This window comes from Acomys russatus, chromosome 14 (genome assembly GCF_903995435.1).
Source record: "Acomys russatus chromosome 14, mAcoRus1.1, whole genome shotgun sequence".
Classification (NCBI taxonomy): domain Eukaryota; kingdom Metazoa; phylum Chordata; class Mammalia; order Rodentia; family Muridae; genus Acomys; species Acomys russatus.
In genome coordinates, this window is record NC_067150.1 from 16,757,617 (window position 1) to 16,785,438 (window position 27,822).

Below are 27,822 nucleotides of genomic sequence, written 5' to 3' on the forward strand. Positions count from 1 at the left end.
ATGCAAGGTGGCAAGTCAACTGGAACTGGGGCGGTGGGGGGGGGGGGGAAGGAGTATATAGCTTTGATATTTGTCTGTATTAATAATGACTACCTTTAAAAAATAAATCATGAACTTTTATTATTTCGAACCGCAGAGAAGGGGTCATGGAAACTGAGTTCCACACCTGGATGTCAAAACTGTGGCAGTACCCCAGTGTTTCTCAGTCTTTTTGTCACTTCCCCCATAGGTGGCCTAGTAAGCAATCACAGACACGAGTGACCATGGGGAGAGGGCACAGATGCTGTTGGCAGCGGCAGTCACAATGGGAGCCCACCTGCTCTGTGGGGGTCACTTGGCACCAGGTGGTGAGTGCACAGCTGGGCCAGCGTCCCGTCTAGCCAGCTGCTCTCAGGGCAGCCCTGCTCTTCCGCCTGTGGGTGGTCTGAAATCACTGCCATCAGCTGTCACTCCGAGTCTGAACTCTCACTGGACTTGGAAGCCTTGTGCTTTCGTTTCTTCTTCTTTTTCTTCTCCTTCTTCCTTTTCTTGTGCTTTTCTTTCTTCTTCTTCTTCTTGCGCTTCTCTTTGCCTCCCGAGGAAGAGCTGGAGCTGCTCCCATCGTCCTCGGAGGTGGAGTCCTCCAGTAACTGTCTCAGCTGCTGGATCCTAAACAGGCCCCAGAGTAACACTTCACTCAGGCAGCAGTGACTGGGGTCATGAGTAATGACCTCCCTAAAGACGGCCCTTTTCTTTGTCCTAAATGTCTGTGTGTGCCCTACAGCCCTCCTAACTCCCAGCAAACGCACAGCCACACGCCATGCCCACCGCCCAGTCCCACAGCAATGCAGCTTCTCAAGAGCTACAAAACAGCAAGTCACAAACCATTTTATCTCTCGTGACAGGTCTCAGTGCATTCCAGGCTAGCCTCAACTCTACACAGTCAAGAATGGCCTCAACTTCTAATCCTCTGGCCTTCACTTCCTAAGTGACTGGTGGTACAGGTGTGTATTGTAATACCTCCTACATGCAATGCTGCATGCACGCTACCGACTGAACTGCATGCCATCCCCTCTCCTTAATCTTATCTAAAAACAAATTAACAGAAGCTCAGACTTTCAATGGCACTAAAGGTAATCTAAATCCCAGAGAGTCAATCACGGAGGGTGTGGTGACATGGAATGGTCATGCCAGCACTCCAGAGGCTGACACAGGAAACTCCAGAATCTGAGGCCAGCTTGGCCTACATGCTGAGACACTGTACACACACATACATACACACACACACACACACACACAGAGAGAGAGAGAGGTGGGGGGAGGAGCTGGCCTGCTGTTACCCCACCCCTCTGTTCCGTGATAAACCTTGCTCTCCCAGCTATTCAGTTAAAGCACTGACACTCCCCCACACACCAGAACACGTGTTTATAACACTGTTTGGTTTCAGGTTTCAAGAGGACACTGGGAGCAACGGGGCAGCCTTACCTTACATCCTTTTCATGCCTTTTGTTCTCTCGGATGATGTCGTACATGGGATCTTCATGTGCCTAGGGTTAAAGAGGTTACAGCTGGTTAGTTATCTCGGACTGGTCTATTATGTACAAATTAAACCTCTAGGTCTGGAAACCAGTATTTGATGTAGATTGGTTTTGTTAAATTTGAAACTCTTATTTAGCCTGGATGCCGTCAAACTGGCTACAGAGCCCAAACTGGCCTTCAGTTTGGGGAGGGGCAGGGGGCGGGAGGCGGGTTCGAGACAGGGTTTCTCTGTGTAGCCTTGGCTGTCCTGGACTCACTTTGTAGACCAGGCTGGCCTCGAACTCACAGTGATCCATCCACCTGCCTCTGCCTTCCAGGTGCTGGGATTAAAGGTGTACCCCACCACACCCAGCTTTCCTTTTCTGCATTCTTAACATCTTGAGAATGTCTGGAGGCTGGAGAGATGGCTCAGTAGTTAAGAGCACTACTGACTGCTCTTCTAGAAGACCCAGGTTCAATTCCCAGCACCCACATGGCAGCTACAACTGTCTGTAACTCCTGTTCTAAGGGATCTGACACTGTCACACAGACATACATACAGTCAAAACACCAATGTACATAACATAAAAATAAAATTTAAAAAATTAAATAAAAAAGAAGAATGTCTGGCTCAGTGAGTAGAGGTGCTTGCTGCCAAGTCTGCTGGCCCCAGACCCACGTGGTGGAAGGGAAGAGACTTCTCTGACTTCCATAAACACAGACTTGCAATAAAAATAAAAATAACTGGACTGGAGAGATTGCAGTGGTTGAAGGCACTTGACCTTCTTTCAGAGGGCCAGAGTTCAGTTTCCAGCACCCACATCAGGTAGCTCACATGTTTGTAACTTCAAGGTATCTGACACTTTCTTCTGGCCTCTGTAGGCACCTCCACATATATATGGTATACATTTGCACATGTACTTCAATAAAAACTAAAATGTTGTTTTTAAAAACAATGACGACATAAAACTACACATAGATTTGCAAAGAACAAGAACATGCCATTCAAATCAAAGCAACAGTACAGATTAGGAAAGAATATACTGTCAAGACTGACACAGGAGGGCTGGGCATGGTGGCATGCCTTTAATACCAGCACTCAAGAGGCAGAGGCAGGCTACACTCTTGAGTTCTAGGCCAGCCTGGGCTACACAGTGAGATCCTGTAGTGAGAATTTTGTGATTTTGGTTTCTATTTTTTAAAAAAAACTCAGAAATGCTGAGTGTGCTAGTGTACAACTTTAATCCCAGCAACTCGGGAGGCAGAGGCAGGTGGATCGATGTGAGTTCGAGGCCAGTCTGATCTACAAAGTGAGTTCCAGGACAGCCAGGGAAGTTACACAGAGAAACTGTCTCAAAAAAACAAAAAACAACAAGTTTTTTTCCTTATCACATTTGAACCCAAAGCCTGGGCACAAATGCAGAGTGCTAGCTGGGCCCACACAGGCTTTGGGTTCAAATGTGATAAGGATTTTTTAAATACTTATAAATACTTATTTTTATTTTATGTATGGGTGTTTTGCCTGCATGTCTGTGCACCACATGCATGCAGTGCCCGAAGAGGCCAGAAGAGGGCATCAGAACTCCTGGAACTGGAGCTGCAGAGGGCTGTGACTTGCCATGTAGGTGCTGAGAATAGAAACCATGTCCTCTAGAGGACCAGCCAGTGCTCTCAGCCACTGACCGTCTTTCCAGTCCCTGCTATATTTATTTATATGGACTACTCAGTTGTTTCCTGGATATTCTAATTGGAGGGTTATTTTGTAGCCTTAAGGTGTTTATAGTAATAAAGTCTGGGTATGGTGGCACACAGCTGTGATCCCCGCCTTCCGAAGGCTGAAGCAGGAGGACTGCCCCGAGTTACAGGACAGCCTTGTCTGCAGAGTGAGTTCCAGGCCATCCAATAGCTGCCTCAAAACACAGTGAGACTCCAAAAGCTCAAATAATAATAATTATAGTCCTTTAAGTGGATAAAATGTGTTGTAAGGTGAGCATGGTGGTTGGTTTATGCCTGGATAACAAAGTGAGGCCTTGTCTCAAAATAAGCTGGGAGTGGTAGGAGGGTCATTCTCAGCTCCTTAGCAGGTTCAAAGCTAGCCTGAGCTAGTTAGATCTTGTACAACTGAGAAAAGCAGCATAGATGCTGAGACATCTGACACTGAGCGATAGGAAGCACCTGTGACGTCAGCACTCACAAGGCTGAGGAAGGAAGGTCAAAAGTTGAAGGCCAGCCTGGCGTGGTGGCACACAGCTTTAATCCCAGCACCCTTAGGTTGTCTCACCTCTACATATTAGTGATGTGGCAAATTCTCTCTCTCTCTCTCTCTCTCTCTCTCTCTCTCTCTCTCTCTCTCTCTCTCTCTCTCTCTCTCTCTCTTTCTCCCTCCCTCTCTTACACACACACACACACACACACACACACACACACACACACAGACAAAATGGGGAAAAAAGAAAGATCTTATGAAACACCAGCCTAGAACCACCCACTGGCAGCAGCATCACAGGCTGGGGGTATGGACTGTGCTTGTCTAGCAGGCACACAGCCCTGGGTCTGCTCCCCAGCATGGTAGCACACACCTGTAATCCCAGTATGCTGGAGGCGAGGCAGGAGAATCAAAACTTCAGGGTCACACTCAACTACATAGGAACTAGCTTGGGCGAGAGACCCTGTGTTCAAAACAAAACAAGCTCAGAGCTAGGGTGGTGCTGAAGGTGAGCAGAGGCAGGGAAGTATATTCAGGGTCATCCCTGGCCACATAGCAAGCTCAAGCCCTGCCAGAGCTACCCAAGACTGTCTCTTTTTTTTTTTTTTTTTTTTTTTTTTTTTGGTTTTTCAAGATAGGGCGTCTCTGTTACACAGAGCCCTAGCTGACCTGGACTCTCTTTGTAGCCCTGGCTGGCCTCCTGAGTGCTGGGATTAAAACCAGACACCGCCACACCAGGCCTTAAGACTGTCTTAACTGAAAAGGAGAGACAGGAAATACTGGTCATGCAGCCTGAGGAGCCTGGACCCACGGACTGCTGTGGGGACGAGGTCAGGGGGCTGGAGAGGCCTCGCTCAGGCACAGCCTCTGCTCCATGTGGTCTGCCTCACCTCGGGTCAAAAGCAGCACATCAGGCAGCTGAGACGGAGTCTGTAACCTCAGCACTTGGGAGGCTACAAAGAAGGATCTTGACTTTGAGGTCAACCTGGGAAATACAGGGGAATCCTGCCTAAAAAAAGAGAACAATTTAAACAAGCACTGGAGTCAGCTCTGGACTGAGACTGGGGCAGAGTCAGCCTCTCTTCCTTAGAAGCTGTTTCCTCAGGGATTGTCACAGCTGACAAATAAGCCCTTGGCTCAACCACCGCACTGCAAATAAGTATGTAAAAATAAACATGAAATAATCTATTCTCTCAACCAGGCATAATTACTGTTAATTTTGGGTGTATTTATAAAGAATTTGAGTGATAAGACATATGTAATAGACATACGTGTAGCACTGGCTGGCCGGCAACCTTCTATGGAGACCAGGCTGGCCTCAAGCGCAGAGATCAAAGTGCCTTGCCGGAGTGATGGACCTAACGGAGTGTGCTATCACACACAGCCACAGGTTGTTTTCACTCTTTTTTAAAAGCTGATTTAATTATTATTTATGTAGTATTCTGCCCACATGCGCACCTGCCCACCACAAGAAGGCACCAGATCTCATTACAGGTTGTCGTGAGCCGCCCTGTGGTTGCCAGGTTGCCAGGAACTGAACTCGGGACCTTTGGAAGAGCAGACGGTGCTCTTAGCCTCTGAGCCATCTCTCTAGCCCCTTCTCTCAGGTGTTTAAGACTGCTTTCCCCTAACAGTCTGCAGTCTTTAAGACCCCAACTCCATGGCTAGGACAGCGGGCGCGCACAGTGCTTCCCTGGGATGCAGGAGGCCCTGGGCTCACGCTCTAGGATCGCACAAAGTCTAGACAACACTTTCAGTTTTCATTTTTTTTTTTTGAGAATTTTGTTTCCTTATATTTTTCCATGTGCTTGCTTATAGGTGCATCCATTTGTGTGTGTGGCTTTGTTTGCATATGCAAAGGCTAACATGAGGAATCTTCTTCCAGTGCTCTCTGTCATATTCATCGAGGCAAGGTATCTCAACTGAACCCAGAGCCCGAGACAGCTATTCTAGCTGTTTCCACAGGGATCCGTTCCTACCCTCTGAGCACTGGCATTGATCGGCTGCCTCACCCCCCTAGCATGTACATGGAAGATGGAGATTCACACTCCTGTCCTGTGCTTGCTTGGCAAGGGCCATTATCCGCTAAGTCATCTCCCTAATCCCTGGAGAATGTGCTTTGGCGCTTGTTTTGTGAGACAGGCTGTTGCTATGGGCCCCATGCTCGTCTCACACAGGGTCTTCCTGCCACTTCTGAGTACTGGACGGGAGGCATGGGTCACCACACCTGGCCCTGCTGACCCATGTTAGCTACACCAATAACCTGACTGCACTCACACAGATTGTGCCTTACTTGGCAGAATTAGTTACTGGATATGAATGCACATGTCCGAGAGGTGACCAGTGAGTATATCGTGAGGAGATGTCATCTTAGCAAACACACACTTCCAGCTCAAAAGGCACAACTAAGTTTCCATGGACCCGGAACAAACCCCTTACCTGAGTAATGTATAAATGTGAATTTATAGATAGTAAGTTACAAAGAAGGGCTTGAACCTACAGAGTTGGCTTTGAGAAGATGGATCACTGTTCCTAAGGTTAGGAAGAGCTGTCTCTGTCTTTGTTTTTCATTTTCTGCAGTGCTGTGGCTTCAATCTGCTATGCAAGCGCCCCACCACTGAGCTGCACACGTCCACCTCCAGCCCTTCAAACTTCCTTTCTCCATTCCATACAAGATCTCACTAAATCGCTCAGATAAGTCGTGAACTTCAGTTCTCCTAACTCATACTGCTGACCTCTTTAGGAATAAGTCTTTCCCCTCCTTTTTCTTCTTTCCTCTCAGAGACAGGGCCTCACATAGGCCAGGCTGGCTTCAAAATTGACTTTGAACTCAGGATCTTCTGCCCCTAGCTCCCCGTGACGGCGTTACAGGTGTGCACCACCACGCTTGCTTTACCCGGTGCTGGGGCTGGAGCCAGTGCATGCTAGACAAGCGCTCTGCCAAAGGAGCCACACATCCAGACCCCTGTTAGTGTTTGGTTATCTGCCGCACACTGCCTGACGGGTGTATTACTATCTGACAGTCTGGCTGGAAGGCCCCTGGGGGCATGCACACACACAGCAGTTCAGTAGTGACGACCCACCTAACCTTCACCATCTGTGGTAACTGTTATACTTACAACTCGGAACTGTTCTAACTTCTGGTTGCCTTTGATAAAGAAAGGGCATTCTTTATCTCCTGTTCGATGGCCATACCGCTTGCAACGCCAACCTAAGACCAAAGAAGAGCAATTCTGTAAGATAATTTGTTCACACCTTATTGAGACAATACTTCAGCAGATTCAAGTTTTTCATTAGACTCCAATTCTTTTTTTTGTTTTGTTTTGTTTTGTTTTTTGAGACAGGATTTCTCTGTGTAGCCTTGGCTGTCCTGGACTCACTTTGTAGACCAGGCTGGCCTCAAACTCACAGCGATCCGCCTGCCTCTGTCTCCCAATTCTAACACAAAGCATTAATGGATGAAACAGGAAGGTCCTGGAACACACTGAGGGTTGGCGAATGGCTTCCTTACACATCCTTGAGTCTTGTCAGGTTGGGGGTAAACATTCCATCATCACATATTATGAAGTGGTCCAATGCAGAAGTGCCATGAAGTGTGAATGTGCGCTGAAATGTGTGTCACTGCATTTGTAAGAGAGGGTCAATGGTGACTCCCAGTACCCAATGCTGGCTCACAACCGCCTCCAACATTAGTCTCCCCGAGAGCCTCCATGAGCTGCTGTGTACATGCGATGCACATGAACGAAATGTCAACTCATGCAAAAACCGCAGGCATGTAAGAATCATCAGAAAAGAGAGTGGAACGAATCCTTTTTATTTGTGAAATGGCTCTGAATCTGAGGGTTAAGAATTTAGGTCAGCTAGGGAGTGGCTTGGCGTGTCTCCAGCCACATGACAACAATATCTTTCTTTCTTTTTTTCTTACAGTAGCTTCCTTTCTTTGTTTTCTCTCTCTCTTTTTCTTTGGTTTTTTGAAACACGGTTTCTCTGTGTAGCCTTGGTTGTCCTAGACTCGCTTTGTAGACCAGACTGGCCTCGAACTCACAGGGATCCACTTGCCTCTGCCTCCCCAGTGCTGGGATTAAAGGCGTGCGCCACCACGTCAGGCTGTTAAGATTCTTTTTTAAACGCCACCATGTTCAGCTCACAACTCACTCACACACACCACTCACATATTCATGCATGTGTGCAAATCCACCCTTCCCCCCTCCCTCTTGGGTAAAGGTAGGTTTCTTGGGGCACACATACACACTCACACCCCTACACAAGCCCACACTACCCACTCACACCCACACGAGACATACATGCACATACACACAAACACAGACAGACACCCCCACACCACATACACACAAACACAGATAATACATGACATGCATACACACGCACATCCAGACACACGCACATATTCATACACATAGATGTACACACACACACACACACACACACACACACACACACATACGCACCCACCCACATACAGATACACACCCCATGTGCATAGAACCAGCCACATAGAAGAGGCATGGTACTGTACAGTATGGCATATAACCTGCATGGAGAGAGGAGTGCTGTAGTTTGATCTGATTTGTCCCACAAAGTTTCATGTGTTGAAAGCCTGGGCCAAAGTCCATGGTGGTGCACGCCTTTAATCGCAGCACTCGGGAGGCAGAGGCAGGCAGATGGCTGTGAGTTTGAGGCCAGCCTGGTCTACAAAGTGAGTCCAGGACGGCCAAGGCTACACAGAGAAACCCTGTCTCGAAAAACAAAACAAAAGAAAAACAAAAAAAAAAAGAGCTTAGAGGTGGGTTTTAGTCACAAGGACTAGTCCTGCAGGACTGTCTGCCAGGCCTGCAGTCACTCCCTGTGCGTGTTTCCCTCCAGCGCCTCATCATGTATGATGCAGCAGGAACACAGGCCAGGACACTGATGCTGCGCTCCGTAGACCCTGCAGCCGTCAGAACTGTCATGACTTACCCACCCTCACGCATCTTGTTTAGTGACAGAGGACAGACCGCCAGAGATGTCACTTACATTGCATAACTTTGACCTCTCTCCCCAGTGGCATCCAAAGTCCTTTAGTTGGTGCGTGCGCCAGAAATTCCCTGGCGTGTTCATTGCCCGGCACATCTGGTATGCAGTCTTCTGGCTTCGTCTCATCCTCCTAAGGAAGACAACAGTGTGTGAGCAGCGGGACAAAACCAGAAGCAACAAACCCAAACCAAGGCAGGACTCTGACCTTGCTTCCGCTTGGGAGGCGACTGTTGTGTGGCTTCCTCTCATTGTGTGACAAGGGCCACCTTAGTAATGTCCCCAGGAACTAGAGACACTAACTATTAGTGAAGGAACTACACAGAGAGCAGCTCGGCCTATATTGGGGAAGTTGACACGAAGCACAGGCTTCATGCAGGAATGACTCGTGACTGCCACAATACTCTGACATAAAATATGTCCAAAAGGTTTCATTTTTTCACAATCGGTGGAAGGAGGAAAGGCATTCTAGAACACCAGAGATAGACTGTCACATTAAAACAGCTCTTAAAAAAAAAAAAAAAAAGATACCTTTGAGGAGAGGGCAAACTCTTCCCATGATGCAGGCAGAGTCAAAAGGCACCCTGAGAAGTCTGTCCTCACCGTTTCTCCTAGAGTTACTTGTGTCTCTGATGGGGATTTCTCCAACGAACTGGAGTATTTTTTTACTTTCTGGGTTGTGGGTATTTTTTGTTTTTTGTTTTTTTAGACAGGGTTTTTCTGTGTAGCCTTAGCTGTCCTGAACTTGCTTTGTAGACTAGGCTGGCCTGCTCACAGCAATCCGCCTGCCTCTGCCTCCCGAGTGCTGGGATTAAAGGTGTGCACCACCTCGCCCGGCTACTTCCTGGTTATTAAAAACTTTTCATTTACTCCAAGTCTTTTGGCTTTTGCTGCTTCTCTGAGTCCCCTCCTACTGAAACACAGACTCTGTGGCCAGGCTGCCCTGAAGGCTGCAGTGTGTGTCCTTTCAGGCTCTGAGCTGAGGGTACTCAAGACTCTGAGCCTAAATGTAGTGATGGCTGAGTGAGGTAGACAAGTAAAGTGGACTACAGAGTTCCTAGAAGATCCTGCCAGAGACAGCAGAGGGCTGAGGCTCAGGGCCTCCCGTGTGTTTATCCTAGTCCCTGGGACAGGGAATGATAGCTCAGTAAATTTCTAGGAAGGCATAGCTTTGTGACACAGTCCAAAACTGGGGTTCACGGGGTATTTATACAATGTTTACATATAAGGCAGTGGTTCTCAACCTGTGGGTCGTGACCCTGGGGACTGAATGGTCCTTTCATCACAGGGGTCACCTAAGATCATCAGAAAACACGGACATTTACTTTACAATTTATAACAGCAGCAAAATTACAGTTATGAAGTAGTAACGAAAATAATTTATGGTTGGGGGTCACCATATTATTTGTTTGTTTGCTTTTGTTTTTCGAGACAGGGTTTCTGTGTGTAGCCCTGGCTATCCTGGACTCACTCTGTAGACCAGGATGGCCTCAAACTCAGAGATCTGCCTGCCTCTGCCTCCTTAGTGCTGGGATTGATTAAAGGTGTGCGCCACCACGCCCAGCTGGGGAACTGTATTAAAGGGTTGCAGCATTAGGAAGGTTAAGAACCACTGATATGGAAGTTTGAAAAAAAGAAAGAAAACTGTGTAATTTCCCCCCAAGTAAATCACTAAGCCCACAAGTATATTCAGTAGGGTAGCCAAGCCTACGATTGCTTACCTTGATAAACCCAGGAGGAGGTTTCTCGTAACTAGAAAATTAAACATAAAAAGCAGTCATCAAACATGTCAACAGAAAGCCCCGTCGCACATCTACACAGAGCAAAGCAGAGACTTGCTGCAGACCAGGGACCAACCCCAGCCTTTCTTGCCACAGCCTGCGCCCCCCCTCTACACACACACCCAGGCCAGTGTCCGCCCTGCAGATTCACACTGTATTTGGGGCAAGTGGCAGCGCAGGAGCAACAGTGATGCTCAAAGACCAACCTGAGTCTCGCCAAGATGCCCATGAAGGCCGCGTCAGCCTGTGCCTCACCTATCTAGCCCCTGGGAAGTGCTCATAGCTAGGAGGCCGAAGGGACAGACAAGCACAAGGATATGTGGGTTCTTTTCCTTTTTTATGCCGGGCTTCAGGGGTCTTCAGAAGAAAATAAAAAGTGGGCGTGAGAAGCAAGGAAACAGGCTAAGGATCAGTGAAACGGTTTACTGTTTTCTGCTCTAAGATGTGGGGAAAACAACTTGGTGGGGATTGGCATAGGCTGCTTTCTGTGGCCTTAACCAACACCACGACCAAACGCACCTTGGAGAGGAAAGAGTTTATGGTAGCTTAGAGTTTAGCATAGGTTATCACTGAGTGAGAGAGACCAAGGCTTTTTCTCTACGGCTAGCTCAGGCTGCTTTCTTATACAGCCAGTGCCCAGGGTGGCATTGCCACTGTGCCCTCCCACATTCATCATTTACCAAGAAAATGTCCCCACGCTTTCCCACAGGCCCATCTGTGGCAGGTCCTCAGCTGAGGCTGTTTTCCCATGTGACTCTAGTGCATGTCCAGGAACAAGGAGCAGGACAAGGAAGGACTGGAAACGCCCTGGACCCAGAGCCTTTGAAAGGTCAGGGGAAGGTCTGACCTCTCAAGGTTGCAAGGTAAATGGCTGGATGGGGTCAAAGTTAGCTTCTTAGATTTGTTACAAAGCAGATACTTAAAATATTTTCACAAGGGCAGCTATATGCATTGTGACACGAGACTGACTCAGCAAAACCAGTAGAAACCTCTTCCTTTCTTTGGCTGGAGACACAGTTCATGAGCAGCCACTCATGCATCAAGGCCAAAAGGAACGTGGTGGTAAAGCACTTGCATCCCCCAATCCATCACTGAACCACAAGTGTCCAATTATACCAAAGTGCAAATGCACGAATAAAATGCATTTTCTTGAGCCAGGCGTGATGGCGCATGCCTTTAATCCCCGCGCTTGGGAGGTAGAGGAAGGTGGATCGCTGTGAGTTCGAGGCCAGCCTGGTCTACAAAGTGAGTCCAGGACAGCCAGGGCTACACAGAGAGACCCTGTCTCAAAAAACCAAAACCAAACAAACATTTAAAAAGATACTATACCTCAAAGTATCACTTAAGTGATAAAGAAATTACGAAATTAGAATAAACTTGTTGGCACTGTGACGGTTAAGGAATCTAGGCTCTCTGAGTGTGCTGGCACATCTCTAATCCCGGTGCTCAGGAGGCAGATGCACGTGGCTCTCTGAGTTCAAGGCCAGCCTGGTCCACATAGTGAGTTCAATCAGACTCTGTCTCAAAAAAACAAAAAGAAAAAGAAATATAGGACTGGAGGCCTAGGAGGGTCCCTCAGTGGAGGAGCATTAGCCTAGCAGGTCCAAGGCTTTGACTCCCAACACTGCAAGACAAGAACTCCCTACTGAGACATCAAACCTGCATTTGGATGGAGGGTTAGCTTGGTGGTGTAGTCTGGGCTCTTTAGCAGCTGACTCAATCTCCAGGACTAGTTAATTTCGTCATTGTTTGAGACAGGACCTTATTACTCTGTAGCCCAGGCTGCACGTGAACTCATGACAATCTTTCTCCAAAGCACTGGAACTACAGGTGTAGGGAACTCCTGTAGTTAATTCTTAAGATGTAAAAACAACAGTAAAGATCTGTTTCATACCCCGAGGTCTTGCTGTGGTATCACTGTGCGTGTACTAAGTTGTTCTGAGGAGTGAAACAGCCAAACTCAGTAGGAAAGAAAAACACCTCAGATGGTTCCAGAACTCATTCATGAATTAACACGAGGATGGAGTCTCTCTCCATACACCAGCCTGGCTCCACAGTCGCCATTTTTCCATCTCAGCCTTCTCAGTGCTCAGATTACCGTCATGGGTCTTTGGGGACAATTGGGTAATCTTTACTCTGTGAAATACTTTAAATTACTTTTTAAAAATCAACATATGAGTGTTTTGCCTCCATGTATGTCTGTGCACTACATGTATGTCTGCTGCATGCAGAGGTCAGAGTGGGACATCAAATGTGGCACAGGTGGTTGGAGGCTGTAACATGGGTGCCAGGAACTGAGCCTGAGTTCTTTGCAAGAGCATGCAGTGCTTTTTTGTTTGTGTGTTTTTGTGTTTCGAGACAGGGTCTCTCTGTGTAGCCTTGGCTGTCCTGGACTCGCACTGTAGACCAGGCTGGCCTCGAACTCACAGCGATCTGCCTGCCTCTGTCTCCCGAGTGCTGGGATTAAAGGCATGCGCCACCACCGCCCGGTGCAGGCAGTGCTCTTAACTGCCGAGCCATCTTTGTTGCCTCACTTTAAATTACTTTTTCTGTTGAATGTTCAGTAGGATTTATTTAAAGCGTTCATTAAGTATTCATCATTCCACAAAACTGCAGAGGGAACTGCAGAGACAAGCTGCCTGGCAGGTAGCTCCGGGGAGACCTGAGGAGAGACCTGAAGGATGGGCAGCAGACGTGTTTCCCTCAGAAGCCTAAGGCTAGAGAGAAGAGGTGAGGAGCCGACTGAGACCTGAGAGAGCACCTCATGGTGAACAAAGGAGCTCATCTGTAAGAATCCACTGTGATGCTTCCCATCCAACATGGCTGACTGAGTTCCCACGTACAACACTCTGTCTTCCTCCCAGAGCATTTAAAATGACAGTAAGAAATAAAGCCACGGTACCCTGAATCCAAACAACAATCCTGATTTCAACAAATGTGGGGAACGGAAAGAAGTTAAGAGACTTCTTTAGGTAGAGGAAGCCAAGGTCTTCAGAAGGTAGAGCTCAAGAGTATGGGCACCAGGGGGCTGAAACTTTCTCTTTCCTCATAGCCAGGAGATTGCCCCAGATTCCTGGCGGCCAAACACACCCTCAACTTCAGGCAGAGGACAGAAGGTCCTTGCAGAGAGCCTTGAAAACTTGGAAAGTCTCCTTGCTCACTCTGGGAAACTGGGGGAGTGGGGGGGGAGCACCCAGGAACCCTACCCTCCTATGCTGAAGCTGCTAGTCAGCAAATGACGGCTGGGCATAAGGACACGTGACTTTAACCCCAGCACTCAGGAGGCAGAGGTGGGTGGGTCTCGGTGAGTTTGAGGCCAGCCAGAGCTACATAGAGAGTCCCAGGGTGCCAGGGCTACACAGATACCAAGTCTCAAAACAAAATAAAACAACCAAAACAAAACAAAATCTCCAAACGAACATCTTCCCTCTTTCTCTTTCTTAAAAATTATTTTATTTCAGCCAGTTGTGGTAGAGGACACCTTTAATCCCAGCGCTGATAGGCAGAGGCAGGCAGATCTCTGAGTCTGAGGCCAGCCTGGTCTACAGAGTCCGGAATAGCCAGGTCTGTTACACAGAGAAACCCTGCCTCAAACTCCCTTCCCCACAAAAGATTATTTATTTTATTTAAAAGACAAGGTCTCACTATATTTCCAAAGGTAGCCTAGAGCTCACTATGTAGCCCAGGCTGGCCCTGAACTCAACACAGTCCTCATACCTGGCCTTCCTAGTGTGTGACTCTGTGGTTAACATTACAGGGTTTCACTGTATGTAAGTAGAGACCCAAGACTATCCAGGCAACAAAGAGAGAATGACAAGACAAAACCACAAGGTGTGGATAAACACCTGTCAGTAGAGTGCATGTTTTATGTGTAAGAGGACCTGAGTCAACCCCCCAAAACTTATATAAAAAATAAAAGCTGGCCAGCTCATACACACTTAAAACCCCAGAGCTGGGAGTTACTGACAAGCAGACCCTTTGGCCTTACTGACCAGTTAGTCTAGTCTACATGGTGAGATCTGGGCCAATGAGAGACTATCATTGGATCACCCCTGAGAAATAGTATCAAAGGCCTCCTCATGCAGGTGTGTACACACACACACACGCACACAAATAAGTAAGTAAGTAACTGAATAAATGTAAGCCAGAAATAAAAGCACATGGCCAGCCAGGGCTGATGGTGCAAGCATGGGAATCTAGCTGTCAGGGAGGCCCAGGCAGAGATTATGGCAAATTCACATGCTGCTTGGCCTACACAGGGGGCAGCTTAGCAAGACCTCATTTCAAAATAAAAAATAAAGGTAGGTGTAGGGATATAGTATTCCAGTGCTTGTCTAAAATTCACCAAGCCCTTGCTTCAGTCTCCAATACTGCAAAAAGGGCAAATAAGAAACAGTGGCAATAGAGGAGACAAAAGGAAACCAAGTACAAAGAACAACAGGATGTTCTGAAAAACAACTTTCAAAGCAAGGTGTGGAGGCACAAACCATTAATCCCAGCACTCAGGAGGCAGAAGGAGGCGAGTCTCCCTGTTTAAGGCCAGCCTGGTCTACAAGGTGAGTTCCAGGACACCCAGGGCTACACAGAGAAACCGTCTTGAAAACACAAAACACAAAAAACATAAAACCAAACCAAACCAATGCTCAGAAGAAGTAAATGTTTTCTACTTCATAAATGTTAATTTTATATTCTTTTTTATTCTTAAAATTAGCATATGAAGTATTAGACATTGTATTAGTCAGGATTCTCTAGAGGGACAAACTGATAAAGTGACATCTACACATGGGGACTTATTAGAGAGGCTTAAATTCTGACTTCTCCAACAATGGCTGTCTCTCAACAGAAAAGCTGTTAAGTAGGTGTTCAGTCCACAAGGCTGGATGGTCTATGTTGTAATCCCAAAGAAGCAGGCTCTAGGAACAACGAAGGAGTGCCTCAGCAGCAGGGTGGATGGACTTGCCAGAGAGAGTAAGGGCAAGCAGGCAAACAGCTTCCTTCTTTTATGTCCTTTGATGTGGACTGCCACTACATGTGGCCCAGACTAGGATGGGTATTCCTACATCAGATGACCTGATAAAGAGACTCTTGCCCAGCTGTTTGGTTTTTAGCTGATCCCAGATGCAGCCGAGATGACAACAAGATTAGGGATCACAACTCCACCTCTTGTCAACCACATTTCTTTATATCATGTTTAATGTAAATGAAAACAGTGACCAGGTCAGGAGTCACCTAGCAGGATGTAACTATGTGATGTACAGCCACAGATGCATCATGTGTTTTAGAACAGGCAGCAACGTCCCTGAGGGATGCTTACTCTTACACTGTCTCCTAACTTAAGTGTGCTAATAACCACCGATATTATCTCAATCAATTGCCATATTATATGAAGACATTAAACAAAAATATAGCTTAATGTGTGTGCAAATATGGATAAACAAAAGTCCTTAACAAAAAAGGGCAGAAACACTTTTGTCAATTATAAACCTAGTTTCTCCAACTGGTCACGTGGGCTTAGCTGGTAACTGTAGCTACCTTCCTCTGCTACGAGTTCAGTATTTCCTCCACCCTCAGCAAGCACCTCAGCAGGTGTAGGCTCTTTTCCTGGGGAAGCAACCTTGTCTTCATTCCAGGCAGGTGTGTGCCCTTTGCCATCCTGCCTGGATTGGGCTGTTGTAGTTCCCTACTGACTTTAATCACAGGGCATGGCGGCACCAGGAGATGTCCTAAAGGCTATCCTGCATCCAGACACGCCCTTCCTCCCCTCCACTGTGCAGAAGCAATCCAGTTTCCCCATGGTAAGCTGGTGATTAAAGTCAATAGGAAACTACAACAGGTCCAGACTGGGAACAGAAGTCCCTCCTACTGAGACTGCGCCGGAGATCTAGTGGCAGTCTAGGCAAGGGCATTGTCAAGTCTATGAAGACTCTCCAGTCTAAGAGCCAATGAGTGGGCAGAGGAGACTGTAGGAGGGACTTCTGTCCCCAGTCTGGAGGATTCAGGGAGGGACCAAGGGGAGAAGGGAGGAGGAGGAGAGAGTAGAGGGAAGATGAGGAGGAATCCCAGCAGAAGGCCAAGGCAATAAAAGGACGCATGGCTGGGAGGTGGCCAGGCTAGCATAACTGGGAGAGAGCAGACAAATATCTACCAGTTACAATGCTTAAAGCTCATTAAAAAATCTAACAGGTTTCTGTGCCATTATTTGGGATCTAGAACGGATGATAGAGGGGAAAAAAATACTATTATTTCTACAGACACCAAACTCTTTCATCCTCACAATAGTGAATCAGGGTCATCAAATGCACTTATCACAACAGTCCACACCATGGGTCCTCAGCGCTCTCTATGCTTTTAGGAGAGCAGGCTTCAGTAACTGCGTGTGCTGGCAGCTGGAAAGCCTATGGCAAGAACCTGGTGGTGGTTCCAACTGCGCGGCTGTACGTCTCAGCTGGTCTTTGGCGTATGCCGAAACCCTGAAGAGGCAGGTTCTCACGCCAGCGACAGTTTAGTCAAGGAGAACAGACTTTCAGTGTTTTCCTACTGTCACTGCTGGGTTGTAAGCATTACCTCACTATTACCTTCACGCAGTTAGAATATATTAGTATGTTACACTTTACATACTTATTTATATTTGTTCAGCGTGCACATATGTGTACGCACATGTATGTGCCAAGGCATGTGTGTAGAGGTTAGAGGTCAGGAGTCAGTTCTTGCCTTCTGCCATGTGCGTCTTGGGGATTGAACTCTGGTCTTCAGGCTTGGCAGCAAGGCTCTACCACCCGCTGAGCCTTCTTGTTGGCCCGGAATATTTTATTTTAAAAATTGCAACTGTAGCCAGGCGGTGGTGGTGCAAGCCTTTAATCCCAGCACTTGGGAGGCAGAGGCAGGTGGATCGCTGTGAGTTCAAAGCCAGCCTGGACTACAAAGCGAATCGAGGACAGTCACCACTACACAGAGGAACCCTGTCTCGAAAAACCATGAAAAAAAATTTGCAGCTGTAGTCGCTGTCTTGAGTTTCATAAAAAACCTGTTTTGTGGTACTGGGCAGCTGGCTCAGCGGTTAATGCACCTGCTACTCCCCCAGAGGGCCCGGGTTTGGTTCCCAAAACCCACACAGCTGCTCACAACTGTCCAGTTCCACTGAATCCCACCCAGGTCCAGCGGATTCAAGCTGTCTTCTAGTTTCATCTGGCACCACGTATGCAGGTGATGTAAGTACAAATATGCAGGCAAAATAGTCATACACAATATAAAATAAGTAAGTCTTTAATTAAATGTTCACATTCTGTTACGTTTTTGTTTAGGACAGATCCTCAACAATTTCTGAAATGGCCCTAAAATCAAAATATAGCCAACTCTGAGAAATGTTGAGAATGCTCTACATCCGTCAGCATTCAAAGATCCTACCAAGACTGAATTTGAGAGGCCATGCTCTAGTCTAAGATGGAAGGATCACACGGGACCTTGTTTTAAGAAGAAGCCAACAAGACACACGGGGTAGTGTGGGAGGATATAGGAGGGAAAAAGCAAGGAAATAACATACAAACTTAATGAGCCAATGACCTGTCAAGCCAAAGTTAAAAAATAAGTCTGAAACCAAGGTGGATGGCACCTGAGGAATCACACACACACACACACACACACACACACACGGAGGGGCGCCGGGGGTGGGGTGGGGTGGGCAGAGACAGAGGCGACAGACAGACTGACCGACCTGTCTGTCTTACAAGTAAACCTCTCCTCCAATTTCCAGTCCTCACAAGCTCGGCCACGTCAAACCTCTACTCCCCTGGTTCTGACTTTTATCCTGGTTTAATGTGTGGTCCAGAGGCCGGCCACTTGCCCTCATCTACGCACGACTCTACACTACAAATGCCGCGGGTCCCCGCTCCGTCTCCTTCCCGCGCGTCGTCCGCAGTATCCACCCGAGCTTCCCGCCCGGGAGCCTCGGGGCTCAGATCTCGGCCTCCGGACGCGGCGGCTGCCATCGCCTCTGTCGCCGTGGCGGGGACACCGGTCGGCCGCCCTCGCGCGGACGCAGCCCGGGGCTCGCCAGGCCGCGACCACCCCGCCCCGGTCGGCTCCCGCCCCCGGCCCGGCCCTGCGTCCCCGGCGCCGCCGACTCACAAGGACTCCAGGTGCTTGAGCTGCTGCAGCTGCTGCGCGTCGTGCCGCCGCCGTTTCTGCTCCCGCCGCCGCTGCAGCTCGTGCTCCGGCGGCTCCCGCGGCCGCCGAGACCCGGCCCCGGACGACATCGTCCCCCGAGGCGGGCTTAGGAGGAGGCGGACGGACGCCTCCTCCGCCCCGCGGCGCAACCCGCCAACGTCCCACCGGCCCGCGCCACCGAGCCTAAAGCTCCAGCCGCGTACTCGCAGCCAGGCCCCGGAGGCCTGCCGGAACCGAAGAGGGGCGGGGCGGGGCGAGGGGGCGGGGCCTCCGGGCTGCCGGGTGCTCCAAGTCGCCTGCAGGCCACACCCACTTCTGGAGCGCGTTGCTTTTTAATTTTCTTTTTTCTTTCCTTCCTTCCTTCCTTCAGTTCTTTCTTTCTTTTTATTTTTATTTTTTGGTTTTCCGCGACAGGGTCTCTCTGTCTTAGCCTTGGCTGTCCTGGACTCGGAGACCATGCTGGCCTAGAACTCAAATTAATCCGCCTGCCTCTGCCTCCTAAATGCTGGGATTAAAGGCGTACACCACCATGCCACCATGCCCGGCTCTTTCTTTTTTGGGGGCGGACAGGATTTCTCAGTGCAGAGTTGGCTGTCCTGGACTCACTTTGTAGACCAGGCTGGCCTTGAACTCACAGAGATCCGCCTACCTCTGCCTCCCTGAGGGGTGGGATTACAGATGTGAGCCACCACGCCCGGCTTTAATTTTCTTTAAATATTGTTGAGGTTTTAAGTATTTGTGGCTGGGCGACGTGGCAAACATCTTGTCTTTAATCTCAGCACTCAGGAGGCAGAGACTGGCGAATCTGTGAGAAAAAGGCCAGCCTGGTCCACAATACGAGTTTCAGGCCAGCCAGGGCTACACAGGGAGACCCTGTCTGAAAGGAAAAAGAGAAAAGATTTAAGTTCCATGTATATATTTGGGGTGCCGGTGGGGTACAGTGATTGTACAGAGTCCAGAAGAGGACGATGGCTTTCTAGAATTGGAACTGCAGGCCATCCGATCCACCCTATGTGGAGGCTGGGAACCAAATTCTGGTCCTCTGCAAGAGCAGTGTGTGCAGCCAAGGACAATACAGGCCCGTAAACTTCAAACCCCTACCCAGATCTAGCCAACGGACAGGACATTCTCCACAGTTGAGTGGAGAGTGGGGTCTGACTTTCTCACGTACTCTGGTGCCTCATATTTGACCACGTCCCCTGGATGGGGAGACCTGGTGGCACTCAGAGGAAGGACAGCAGGCTACCAAGAAGAGACTTGATACCCTATGAGCATATACAGGGGGAGGAAGTCCCCCTCAGGAACAGTCATAGGGGAGGGGAGTAAGGGGAAAGTGGGAGGGAGGGAGGAATGGGAGGATACAAGGGAGGGGATAACCATTGAGATGTAATATGAATAAATTAATAAAAAATTTAAAAAAGAGCAGTGTGTGCTTCTAAACTAAACGCCTTTCTACTGCTCTTGGATCCTCGTCCTGTACTTGTTACCTGTGGATTCCTTCATCCCTTCCGGGAAGGAAACAATGTTTCCTACAAAACCTCCAGTTCTCCAGAGTAACTGATTGATGGTGAAAACGCAAAGTTAATATATTCATGTGGTTTTCAACCAAGATTTCTGGTCCTGCAAGTAAAACATAAAAGCAGACCCACCCCGTGCATCCTGTTGAGGAGCACCCTTGTTTGAGCCTTGCTCTTTCTCCTGTGGTCCTATGACCAGAGTCTCACTCTGAGCATTCCAACTTAGAGCTGCACACTCACACAAAGAGAGCAAAGAGGACCAGGAGTCCCAAAGCAGGAAAGGCGTTAGCCTGGCCTTTGGCAGAGCTCTGTGAGTCCAGCCCAGTCTCTGCTGCTAATTCTAATGGGTCAGTTACCAGTAATTAAGTCTCTTGGTCAAACCCTGTTATGGTTGGTTATCTCAATCCTTGTCCTGCAAGGATGCACTTCCTTATTACTCTAGGGGACAAGCTTTTTCCCATGAGATGACTGCTCCACTGTGATGGCGTGGGGCCTGGGGGTCCGCTACGTGGGGTGATCTCATTTTGTTGTTGTTGTTTTTTTTTTTTAAGATTTATTTATTTTAGCCGGGCGTGGTGGCGCATGCCTTTAATCCCAGCACTCGGGAGGCAGAGGCAGGTGGATCGCTGTGAGTTCGAGGCCAGCCTAGTCTACAAAGCAAGTCCAGGACAGCCAAGGCTACATAGAGAAACCCTGTCTCCAAAAAAAAAAAAAAAAAAAGATTTATTTATTTTATTTATTGCATATGAGTGCTTTATCTGCAGAAGAGGGCATCAGATTACATTATAGGTGGTTGTGAGCCACCATGTGGTTGCTGGGAATTGAACTCAGGACCTCTGGAAGAGCAGGTGGCGCCCTTAACCACTGAGCCATCTCTCCAGCCCGGTGATCTCATTTTGAAATGATCTATCTGTGAGGCCTCCATTGTTCCTGGACTCAGAAGCTGGTGACTGGAGACTTCCAAGTGCCTTTTCCCAGGTCTGGAATAGGATACAGTAAAAAGTCTTCTGGTAAAATGCCTTTGTTACTTTTTGTGCCTTAAATATTGAAATAGGAATAGATAGACTAGGCAAATTTAGGGCAATCAACCTCATGTCTCCTGGTTTTAGGAAAAACACTCATTGAGTAATTAACATTCTGCCCTAGTTTGGTTTCTGTGATAAACCACTGACTAAAAAGAACTTGAAGAAGGAAAGAGTTTTATTTTTCTTTCTTTCTTTCTTTCTTTCTTTCTTTTTTTTTTTTTTTTTTTGGTTTTTCGAGACAGAGTCTCTCTGTGTAGCCTTGGCTGTCCTGGACTCCCTTTTTAGACCAGGCTGGCCTCAGAACTCACAGTGATCCACCTGCCTCTGCCTCCCGAGTGCTGGGATTAAAGGCGTGTGCCACCACACCCAGCTGGTCAGCTTACTTTCTTATACCACCCTTGACCCCCTGCAACTCACAACTGTCTGTGACTCCAAGATCTGACACCCTCACATATAAATTAAAATTAAATAAAATATATAAAAAAGGATGAAGCCATAAAGTGAGGGGGAGGGTGTAGGCTATAGCACTGTCCAATCATATTTTGACATAAGGGGTTGAGCAATGGTGTTTCCATCAGTTAGGATAAGAATAGGTTCATAGACCTGGGAACATGAACTTAGTTTGACCCTGTCAGCAAGATGGAGAAGTTTGTCCTTGAGATGGCTGGACTCAGACTATTGTCTCCTTATGAGTTGTCCCTGAGATGTCTGAACTCAGACAACTATTTCTTTATAACAGAAGCTGTTCAGCTAGTGGGAAGTCCCCAGCTCTCCTAGGGCCTGAGGCCTTGAACTTAGTTTCTCCCTATGATTCAATGGAGTCTGAAAAGGAAATGGCAGCACTTAGAATATGTTTCTTTTGCTTGTTTCCAACAGGAAAGAAGTGGAAAATAGCACTAGGAAAAATGCTGATTAGAATGCAAGATTGATGATGGCCAATGCCTGTGTGTGGACAGTGTATACACTAGAATAAGGGCAATAAAGAGACAGCATGGCCTGTGCACACAATAATGTGCAAATTAATGAAGTGTTTTGTACACTTTTAAAAATTATTTTTTAAGAGCTGGGTGCGATAGTGCACACCTTCCAGCACCCAGGAGGCAGAGGCAGGCAGATCTCCGAGTTCGAGGCCAGCCTGCCCTATAAAGCAAGTCCAGGACAGCCAGGACTACAAGAGAAACCCTGTCTCAAAAAAAAAATTATTTTTTTAGCTGGGCATGGTGGCACATGCCTTTAATCCCATCACTCAGGAAGCAGAGACCAGAGGATCTCTGTGAGTTCAAGGCTAGCCTGGTCTGCAAAGAGAGTTCCAGGACTGCCAGGGCTGATACAAACAATTTTTTTTTTTTTTTTTAGATTTAGTCACTTTATGTGTTAGAGTGTTTTGCCTACATGTATGCACATGAACAACATTGGTACCTGGTGCCATTGGATGTCAAAGAGGGTGTCAGGTCGCCCCTCCCCCAGAACTGGAGTTATGGATGGTTATAAACCACCACCTGGGAGCTGGGGGTAGAAGCCAGAACCTCTGGAAGAGCAACACGTGCTCTAAGCCACTGAGCCTTCTCTCTAGCTCCAAGTATTTTATGCTTTTCAGTTAAAAAAAAAAAAAACACAAAACTTTATAGCCAGGTATGGTGGTGCATGCCCTTAATCTCAGCACTTGGGAGGCAGACTCAGGCTGATCTGTGGTATACCAAGTGAATTTCAGGTCAGCCAGGGCTGTGAGACAGAGAAAGCCTGACTTGAAAAATAAAAACAAAAAACAAGGCCTGGGGAGATGGCTCAGAGGCTAAGAGCACTGGCTGTTCATCCAAAGGTCCTGAGTTCAATTCCCAGCAACCACATGGTGGCTCACAACCATCTACAATGAGACCTGGTGCCCTCTTCTGGTGTGCAGGTGCACATTTGGGCAGAATACTATATAAATTATAAATAAATAAATCTTAGAAACAAACCAAAACACAGAATAAGAAATAAACTTTAATTGAGCATAGTAGTACAGGCTTGCAGTCCCAGCACCCAGTAGCTGGAAAGTTGACTGCAATGGATTGTATGGTGACCTGCTTCCCCCCACTCCCCACCCCATCTGGCACATGCTAACCTACCATTGAATAAACACCCCAATTAAAGAACTTAAAATAAAAATGGCTTGGTGCTGAGAAGTAGCTGAGCAGTTAAGAGGACTTAAAATTCTTGCAATGGGCCTGGGTTTGATTCTAGCAACCATACAGCCACTCACAACTGTAATTCCATTTCTAGGAGATCCAGCGTCCTCTTCTGGCCTTCAAGGGCATGGTACACATGTGTATACATTTAGGAAAAATTCTCATGTATATAAAATAAAAAAAAATTCTTTTCAAGTATGGCTAAAAGTTAAAATGCATGAGTTGAAAACTTATCTCTTAAGTATAAACAGGCGGGACTGGCTGTGCGGCTCAGGGGGAGAGTACCTGCCTAGCATGCACAGGCCTGTGTTAAACCCCCAGCACCATAGGAGGAATAAAAAAATGTTATCTGAGCCAGGCATAAATATGCATACTGGTAACCATAGCACTGGAGATGCAGAGACAGGAATATCATTGCAAGTTCAGGGCCAGCCTGGTGGACATAGCAAGTCCCAGGGTAGCCAGGTCTACATATTGAGAACTTTAAAAAGCAGGTAATAGGCTAACACACAGAGCTTATGAGTAGGCAACATTTAAAGTGGTGTGTTTTAGAACTAGAACATCAAGACCACTGTTTCTTTCTGTTTTCTTTTTTGGATTTTTGAGACAGGGTTTCTCTGTGCAGCCTTGGCTGTCCTAGACTAGCTTTATAGACCAGGCTGGTCTTGAACTCAGAGATCTGCCTGCCTCTGCCTCCCGAGTGCTGGGATTACAGGCATGAGCCACCAAGCCTGGCTTAGGATCATTCCTCAGCACTATGCTGGAGGGCTGACAAGATGGCTCAGTGGATAAAGGCACTTCCTGTCATGCCTGACAGTGGGTTCGATTCTCGGGGGCTTACAGAGCTATATGGTGGAAGTGAAGAACTGATTCCCACAAGCTGCCCTCTGACCTTTACATGCGTACTCCTACCCACACCTGTGCACACATACACACACTAAATAAGTACATGTAAAAAAAAAAAAATCTTCAAAAAGAGCTCTAGGAAGAATTGCTGTCTGGCTGCCAATCGAGCCATCCACAGAAGCTGCCCAGGCCAGCAACATCAGGTGCTTTGTAAGACACTCACATTTAGTCAGCAAGCGTAGTGTCTCGAAGATATCCTTGCTAGTAGTAAAGACTTTCTGGCTTGTATTTTATTCCATTTTTGTGCGTTTGAGACAAGGTCTCATGTAGCCTCGGCTGGCCAGAACTCTTCATATAGCAGAGGTTGACCTTGAACTCTGCCCTCCTGCTTCCATTCCCCAAGGATGGGATTGCAGGCATGCACTGACAAGTAACCGTCAAAGGAAGCTGGAAGGAGATGAAAGCTTTGGAAGGAAGTTACAGGGCGAAACGTGGACTCCCTGGGCAAGTGTGACTCTCATAAGGACGCCCGTCCCAGAAACTTAGATAGTGGCTTTATGGGTGAACTTTAATGACCTTTAATGAAGTAAAGGTGGGAAGGAGAAAGCTCTGGAAACAAAGTTAAATTTGCCAAGAGCCATATCTATTTCCTTTCTCTGTCCTGACATAGGGTGCCATGACTTAGTATCAGAGAGGAGAGCAGGCAAAATGCAGGGCTAATGATAGAAAGACGTCATTATAAAGCAGAAGACAGTTAGGGGTCATGTTGGTCAGCCATTGTGATCCAAGCTGGTTTTGTATACAAAACAGCTCGGAAATGATGTTGCCTGCAGCCACCTTGCAGTTTTCATTTTTATTTTTTTGTTTTTCAAAACTGAGTTTATCTCTGTGGCCTTGGCTGTTCTGGACTCACTTTTGTAGACCAGGCTGGCCTCAAACTCACAGAGATCCACCTGCCTCTGCCTCCCAAAGTGCTGGGATTAAAGGCGTGTGCCACCATGTCTGGCAGTTTTCAGGTTTTTAATACAGCTACCTAACCTACCTACCTCGATGATTCAGAGGAAAGGAAAATGTAATTTATTCCAGAAAAATGAGGAAGTGTTAAGGATCTATTATGAATGAGGAACACAAGAACAGAGGTTTTGAAATAAATCTGGTTGGAGGCCAGCCTGGTCTACAAAGTGAGTCCAGGACAGCCAAGGGTACACAGAGAAACCCTGTCTCAAAAAAAAAAAAAAAAAAAAAAAAAGAAAAGAAAGAAAAGAAAAGAAAAGAAAGAAAGAAAGAAATCTGAAAACAGAGGAGAGGGATAAAACAAATTTTCCATATTGTCCAGTGGCTGCTCAGATCTGGAAAGGGACATGTACATCATTTTGGAGAAAGAATCAAACTTGAATGAATTTGTTTGCATATGAAAGGCAGGGCTTTTAAATATATATATATGTATATTTGTGTGTGTATGTGTGTGTGTGTGTGCACACGTGTGCGCATGTGCCTGGAAGGCCAGAAGAGACATCAGATCCCCTGGAGCTGGAGTTATTGTGTAAGCTGCCCAGTGTGGGTGCTGAGAATTGAAGCTAGGTTCTTTGGAATAGTAATACATGCTTTTAGCCCCCCGGATGTCTTCCTGGTCTTCATTCATATTGTGTTTTGAGATGGACTAATATAGCCCAGGCTGGCTATATTTTTTAAAAAGATTTATTCATTTACTTATTATGTTTACAGTGTTCTGCCCACATGCCAGAAGAAGGCACCAGATCTCATTATAGATGGTTGTGAGCCATCCTGTGGCTGCTGGGAATTGAACTCCGGATCTTTGGAAGGGCAGGAAGTGCTCTTAACCTCTGAGCCATCTTTCCAGCCCCCAAGGCTGGCCTCTTACTATGTAGCCAAGGATGACTTTGAACCTCTGAGTCTCCTGTTTCTAGCTCCCATGTGCTGATATTACAGGCATATGCCATCATGTCTGGCTTATGCAGTGCTGGGGAGTGAACCCAGAGCCTCATGCATGCTATGCAAACGCTCTACCAGTTGAGCTGTGTCTCCAGCCCAGGAGATACAGATTAGCTAAATTCATTGTCATCCAGCAAGATTTGAAGGGATAGTTCATATTTGCTTCTCACAATGAGGAAAAAATATTTTTTGTAGAACTGAACATCAGAGCTCTGTAAATGTATGTGTCCTACTATGAATTAAAAGCAGACATTGTGGCTGTCAGCTCAGCTCACTGCAGTTATTACAGAAGACACATTATCACTGAACATGGCTGCAATACTATCTGCATCCCTCTGTTTAAATGCAACCTGGTTAAGCAAATGTGTTGTGTTTCCTTTTTGTTTGTTTGTTTGTTTTTGAGACAGGGTTTCTCTGTGTAGCCTTGGTTGTCCTGGACTCACAGCTGCCTTGAACTCATGCCGGTCCACCTGCTTCTGCCCCTGGGTGCTGGGATGAGAGACATGCACCACATCTGTTATGTTTTTCTCTTGCTATTTTGTCTTTTCATATGGAGTCCCAGCAACGAACTTTTCAATGAGTGAAGAAAGATATTATTCTCTTTCCTCTATGTAAAAAAAGCAGGAGGGGGAGAGGAAGGAGAAGGAAGACACAGACACTAATGGGGCTCAAAAGATGACTTTTTCAGGCTGGAGAGATGGCTCAGTGGTTAAGAGCTGTGCCTGCTCTTCCAGAGGTCCTGAGTTCGATTCCCAGAAACCACATGGTCCCTTCCACCACCCTCTCATCTATAATAATCTTAAAAAAAAAAATAAGAAAAGACTCTTTGAGAGGTCCCAGGTTCCTTTCCCAGCACTTACATCCAGCTGCTCACACCACCTGTTTCTTCATCTCCAGAGGATCTGATGCCCTCTTCTGGTATCTGCAGGCACCTACACACAAATTTTGGAAGAGAGACATTGATTGATATTTCCAGAGTTTGAAGTTATCTATACAAAGATATTCATTGCAGTAATATTTGCAAATTTGAAGTACCTTGCCATTGGTTTAAGAAAATATAGCTGGACATGTTGGTTCATGGTCATAATCCCAGTACATGGGAGGCTGGTGTAAGCGGAGTGTGTGTTGTTTGAAATGAAAATTCCAAACGTTCTATTTTACTAATAAAGACTCAGGAGACAGATGCTGGGGTGAAAACCTGCTAGCCCAGAGAGGCAGAGAAAGTACCCAGGTGACATTCCTACTCATCTCACGTCCCAGTGGAAAAGGCTCACTAGCTCAGCTGACAGCCCAGGAGGAAAAGGCCAAAAAACCCAAGGCTAAAGGCTTGCTAGCTCAAAGTCCAAAAGCCAAAGGCCAGAAGAGCTAAAGAGCTAAAGCTAAAAGCTAACGAGCCAAAGAGCTCCTTCTGCTTCTACACACTGTCTTAAGTACTGTTCAACTCAAAGTTCTTCTTTTTGTTTTTGTTTTTTCCAAGACAAGGTTTCTCTGTGTAGCCCTGGCTGTCCTAGACTCACTTTGTAGACCAGGCTGGCCTCAAACTCATGGTGATCCACCTGCCTCTGCCTCCCGAGTGCTGGGATTAAAGGTGTGTGCCACTACACCCTGAGACCCTCTTATTCTTTCTTGCTTGCT

General features: G+C 47.1%; 2 protein-coding genes across 3 annotated transcripts in view; one reads left to right on the forward strand and one right to left on the reverse strand.

The window, feature by feature from the left end:
• Prkcsh (protein kinase C substrate 80K-H) overlaps positions 1-27,822 on the forward strand; it is an 827,425-nt gene that overhangs the window by 383,592 nt on the left and 416,011 nt on the right. The window lies entirely within an intron of this gene.
• On the reverse strand, positions 371-18,919 carry Rp9 (RP9 pre-mRNA splicing factor). The gene is made up of 6 exons (XM_051156081.1): positions 18,640-18,919; positions 10,456-10,486; positions 8,738-8,867; positions 6,823-6,914; positions 1,465-1,526; positions 371-648 (listed from the first exon to the last, which is right to left on the reverse strand). Exons 1-6 carry the CDS (start codon positions 18,765-18,767, stop codon positions 447-449), a joined length of 645 nt encoding a protein of 214 aa, XP_051012038.1. The 5' UTR covers positions 18,768-18,919; the 3' UTR covers positions 371-446.

Coding starts and splice junctions, on each gene's coding strand:
- Rp9 (XM_051156081.1), bottom strand. CDS start 18,767: ATGTCGTCCGGGGCCGGGTCTCGGCGGCCGCGGGAGCCGCCGGAGCAC. Junction 10,487..18,639: donor CTCAAGCACCTGGAGTCCTT/GTGAGTCGGCGG, acceptor TTAATTTTCTAG/TTACGAGAAACCTCCTCCTG. Junction 1,527..6,822: donor AGTTAGAACAGTTCCGAGTT/GTAAGTATAACA, acceptor CTTTAACCCTAG/GCACATGAAGATCCCATGTA.